At 40.1% G+C, this 5,468-nt stretch overlaps 1 protein-coding gene across 1 annotated transcript; it reads left to right on the forward strand.

Moving 5' to 3' along the window:
• The first annotated feature begins 1,491 nt into the window (after positions 1–1,491).
• On the forward strand, positions 1,492–3,253 carry LOC137815517 (uncharacterized). The gene is made up of 2 exons (XM_068618633.2): positions 1,492–1,605; positions 2,795–3,253. The coding sequence occupies exons 1-2, from the start codon at positions 1,492–1,494 to the stop codon at positions 3,251–3,253; spliced, it is 573 nt and encodes a 190-aa protein (XP_068474734.2).
• The last annotated feature ends 2,215 nt before the right edge of the window (positions 3,254–5,468 follow it).

Here is a 5,468-nt window from a genome sequence, read left to right on the forward strand (position 1 = left end):
AAATGTAATTTGTCTCACTCAGAGAATGTCACATCGTCAGAGTCCTTGAGGGTACGTTGCGCCGGCGATACAGAAATGTCACGTCAATCGATCGGAAGGTGGCATGTCATCAAAACGCCGCAAGGGCAGTAGGGGGCAAGCTTTAGTCTTTTCGCTGAAAGCAAGTTATCAGCTCAAGACTTGGGGGCTTGTGTACCGACCAAGTCATCGGGTGTGATGACGTGGTCAAGAGAAAGGTAGGTAGTCAAGAAGTCAACGTAGTCGTCGTATGTAAAGGCGGCGTTCTACAGCATAAATAAGCGGTTATCGCCGAGATGTGTCACCGCCAAGATGGATCATCGCCCATCGCCTAAGTAAGACATCGCCTAAGCAAGACATCGCCTGAAGAGTCAACTCGCATGACGTAAGCATTTCACAGAGAGGAGGCCCACAAGAGGGGATAACCCTAAGTTGGGTAGCGGCACTGTGGGTCCCTATGCACAGAATAAATGATCAAGTCAAAAGGGCACGTAGTAATGCCCACGTGCTCATTAAAGGTATCCAGGGAAGATTGCATGCATGTCACGTGTCCAATTAGGGCACTCGAACAGAGTGATGCCGCGATAAATACAGCGCTCAAGTTAGAGCCCAAGTGGCCATAAGGTTATACATTGCACTCCAGATAAGGGAAGTCCATGGGCCAGATACGCTAAGATCCTAAAGATAGCGGCGCAAGGACCTTCTCCAAGGAACCCTAGATAATAGCAGGCAACGCAGAGGTAAACCCTAGTTTTCACTTATATATAGGGCGCAAATAAGCCCTAGAGAGGTACGTTTTTCAGTTCACAGTTACACGAGTTTTAACCTAGTTCCCAGATAGACATACAGAGCAAAAAACCCTAATTGTTCTTGACGGCACATCCGCTGAGAGCACAAGACAATTAGGGCAACACAGTTTTAACCATACAGTTTCAGTCATTGAGATAATTATACAGTTTCTAGTTACTCTGGTGTTTCTCGCTAGCTGACTTGATCGTCGGAGTGCAAACGGCCGCGAGGGCGCCCCTTTGTTCTTCTTTTTTCAGGTACTGACAGACGAAACAAAACGAAGGTGCCCTAGCTCGTTAGAACAAGCCGCGCACAAAGACGACCTAGGTCAACTGGCCGGAACACATATTCCGAGAGAACAAAACACAAAAGCAGATTCTCTATCCAAGTTGGCAAGTCAACGAAGACAACCTCAACACAACTCCATTCTACATCAAACCTTGCACAATCCGACAGTTGGAGTGGAAGAATGTTTGATTGCTACCACAAAGAAAGATGATTGGATTCAATCATACAAAGAACTGATTAAAAATCAAGAACAAGGAATTGAAATTGATGTTAGAATGGCTAGAAAAGTTGCTAACTTTATCCTCATAGGAGATGAATTGTACAAAAGAGGGTTTTCAACTCCTTTGTTAAAGTGCCTTTCTCATGAGCAATCTGAACATGTAATCCGAGAACTTCATGAAGGACTATGTGGATTGCACTGTGGTGCGCGAACAATGGCAACAAGAATCTGCCGTGCCGGATATTATTGGCCAACAATACGAGAAGACTGCAATCAATACGTCAAAACCTGTAAGAAGTGTCAGGAATTTTGAAGCCTCAACCATATACCATCACAAGAATTGCATGGAATTTCTCCTCCTTGGCCATTTGCTAAATGGGGAATGGATATCCTCGCCCCATTCCCTTTAGGCCGAGGACAAACAAAATTCATGATCGTTGCGGTTGATTATTTCACAAAATGGATAGAAGCTGAAGTGTTGACAAAAATAACAGCTCAACAAGTTCAAACTGTTGAACCAAGTGGTGTTCAAGCTTTGAAGAATCCAAACCCTTTGAAGGATGTTGAAGCCTTGGCTGTGCTTGCTGTTGCTGTGCTGGTTTAGTATAGTTCTTGGGTTGTTTGAGTGTTGTAATCCACCCCTTGATCGAATCTAAAGCATAGGCATTCTCAATCTTTGTGAAAGTAAAATGTTTTCAAACTAAGTTAAAACAACCGATTGTTTTGTCGAAACAACCGATTGTTTTGTCGAAACAACCGATTGTTTTGTCGAAACAACCGATTGTTTTGTCGAAACAACCGATTGTTTTTTCGAAACAACCGATTGTCGAAACAACCGATTGATCAAAGTTTGTGGAATAGGATTCTGCTTGTATTGATTTCAGATTATCTTCTGTAACAAGTGTAATCCTTGTACTCTGTGAAACAAGTTTTCGTTTCTGTGTTTGCTGAGATTGACTGTGTGTTCTTGAGGGGATCAAGATCAGGAATCTTAGTTTTGGTGTGTTGGCCAAGAAGAGTGTGTGTCTTGAGGTGTTCAAGGTCACTTTCTTGGTTGTGGTGTAAGTGATCAAGGTGTGATTGCTTAGTGGAATTCCTTAGGGTTTCTGAGAAGACTGGATGTAGCTTTGGATTTGGAGTGAACCAGTATAAACATCTGTGTGCAATCTCTCTATCCCTAACTCTTTAAATTCAGTTTTATTTGTTGTTTGTTGGTATAAACAACCGATTGTTTCTGTGAAACAACTAATTGTTTTTTTGGTACTGCTGTTTTTAATTGCTATTTGGCAAACTGAATTTCTTATCAATTGTTTCTTGAGATAATTTCATTCTTGTTTTAAAAGTTTGCGAAAACCCTCTTTAAACAATTCACCCCCCTCTAGTTTAAAGCAATCCATCCTAACACAAACATTTGTGTGGAAGAACATAATTTGTAGATTCGGTATTCCACATTCTATTATAACTGACAATGGCCGACAGTTCACTGATAAAAAGCTTCTGGAATTCTATGCGGATTTGGGAATCAAATCTACAACCACCTCAATTGAACATCCGCAAACAAATGGACAAGCAGAGTCAGCTAACAAAGTCATTCTCAGTCAACTAAAGAGGAGATTGGGAAGCGCGAAAGGATTGTGGGCCGAGAAGTTACATGAAATATTGTGGGCATATAGATGCACATCGCAAACATCAATTGAAGAAACACCATTTAACCTAACATATGGAACAGACGCTATGTTGCCAATAGAAGTCAGTGAACCAACATTATGGAGACAAATAGAAGATTGGAGTGTTAATAATGAATGCTTAAAGGCAGAACTAGATTTGATTGAAGAACTCCGAGAGAAAGCCAAAATAAGAGAAGAGGCAGTAAAAAGAATAGCATGTAAGAGGTTTAATGCAAAGGTAAGGCCGAGAACTTTTAGTGAAGGAGATTAGTATGGAGAATGAGGACTGATGCAAGAAAAGACCCTGCACAAGGGAAGTTAGCACCAAACTGGGAAGGACCATTCAAAGTAATAGAAAACTTAAAGAATGAAGCCTATAGGTTGGAAACGTTAGACGAAAAGTTAATACCCAAAACATGGAATGCGAGTCACTTGAAGTTTTATTTCATTTAAGGCTTGTATTTAAGAACACCAACTATTGTATATTAAGTCCTTTTGTAGAACAGTGAATGATGAAAATGTTGAAAGTTCTAAGTGTTAACTAGAAACTCTCGGTTTAGGATTCTTTCACTCCAGGTGAAATTCCTTCTGAGAGAACATCTACTTATAATTCTTTCGGTCTTTGATGATTTCACTTCAGGTGAAATCCCTCTCGAGAGAACATTTCCTTATAATTCTCTCGGTTCAGGATGCTTTCACTCCAGGTGAAATCCCTCCCGAGAGAACATCTACTTATAATTCTTTCGGTCTTGGATGCTTTCACTTCAGGTGAAATCCCTCCCGAGAGAATATTTCCTTATAATTCTTTCGGTCTTGGATGCTTTCACTCACAGTGAAATCCCTCCCGAGAGAACATCTACTTATAATCCTTTCGGACTCGGACGCTTTCACGACGAACCTAAAACTTCCCAAAAGAACTATTTCATGTAAATCTTTCGGCATAAACTACTTTCACTTAAACTCTTTTCCAAAGAATATTATTCTGTGTAGTTCTCGTGGTCAAGGATGCCTTTTTTTTTTTAGTTGGGCAAAGTACATCGAAAACTATCGAAAACTAATGCCGAATACTGATGCCGAAAGATGAGATCAAATGTGTTTGTTATATTAGATGAGTTAAACTAAGATATATCTTTTAAGCATAGTTAGCCGAATACTAAGCCGGATACTAAAGCCGAAAAGGTGAGATGTATTTATCTTAGGTTGGAAAAATAAATCAAAGTTAAGGTCGAGGATGTTATTTTATTTTTATCTCGGTTGATAATGTCGAATACTAAAACCGAAAGGTGGGATCAGAAACGTTAGTTATATTAGGTGATATAACTTTATCTTTCATGCATATTTGTGGTAAATAAGATTATTCACTAGCAAACAATTGGGATACATGCAAAGTAAATAAAATATTATATATAGTTTGATGTTATTATACTTCCAAAATAACCATCAAGTGGCTAGGACAAAACATGTTAAGAACCCTGGAACTTTACTTGGAATTCTTACAAAACAACAAACTAAAACAAGCTATTCGGTGTCGACATGCCTATCATCATCAGCACCACCATCTTTGATGGAGGAAGGCCCAAGCTCACCACACTATGAAAGCCAAGCTTCCAAGACTAAGACCGTCTAGCCATGATGGGAGCGTCTAGCCTCAAAAAGGAGCGTCTAGCCATGATGAGGAGCGTCTAGGCCATGAAGTGGAGCGGCTACATAAGGAGCATCTATGAAGAGTTCTAGACCGTCTAGCTTCACATATACATGGGCCAAGCTACGGTTTTGTGAAGAGAAGGCTTTGTTGCATAAAGGCCCATTAGGGGTACTTAGTAAATAGAGTAGTGTAGAAAGCATATTTGAGTGAAACTTTCTAGAAGCTTTCCATGTGCTCATTTGTGCACCCATGTGCCATGTGCACCCATGTGCTTCACATTTACATTTCATTTGGCTAGCATTAGGGTTGCATTATGGTCCTCCTTAGCCTATAAAAGGAGGAGCCTACACCTTGTATTTTCAAGTTTATTGTGAGTAAAGTTATGCTGCCAAATTGTGCTCAACTTTGCTTCTCCCTAGAATCCTAGGCTCTAAACTTCAATTCCTTCATCTTTTCCCTTGAGCTGGCCGAACCACTCAATACCCATACCTATCATGCACCTACAAGATCAACACCACTCTTAGGAGGATCTTGCTCACTCTCATTCATTGCTTCCGCCCCATACTCTACATTGATTCAAGAAGAACTTCATGAAAATGCCATCATTTGGTATCATGAGCTTTGGTTCTTCAAGATGAGTAGCTCCTTGTCTTTTCAATTTTAGTTCTTCTTTATTTCATATTGTCATTTACTTTCCTTACTTGTCTTTCTGTTTTTTACATTTTAATTTGTTCTTGGTGTGCTTTGTGGAAGATCCAACCGAAGCACTCTTGTTCATTTGATCTTGAACAAGTTCTTGTGCAATTTGTGATAGGATTCCATACACCTTTGTGTTGCTATT

The sequence above is a fragment of the Phaseolus vulgaris genome, chromosome 1, assembly GCF_051622355.1.
Source record: "Phaseolus vulgaris cultivar YP4 chromosome 1, ASM5162235v1, whole genome shotgun sequence".
NCBI lineage: Eukaryota > Viridiplantae > Streptophyta > Magnoliopsida > Fabales > Fabaceae > Phaseolus > Phaseolus vulgaris.

What these genes read in the sequence shown, in the direction of transcription:
- LOC137815517 (XM_068618633.2), top strand. Translation starts at nt 1,492, where the DNA reads ATGAAGGACTATGTGGATTGCACTGTGGTGCGCGAACAATGGCAACAA. An exon ending in CAATCAATACGTCAAAACCT is followed by an intron (nt 1,606 to 2,794) that starts GTAAGAAGTGTC and finishes AATGGCCGACAG; the next exon opens with TTCACTGATAAAAAGCTTCT.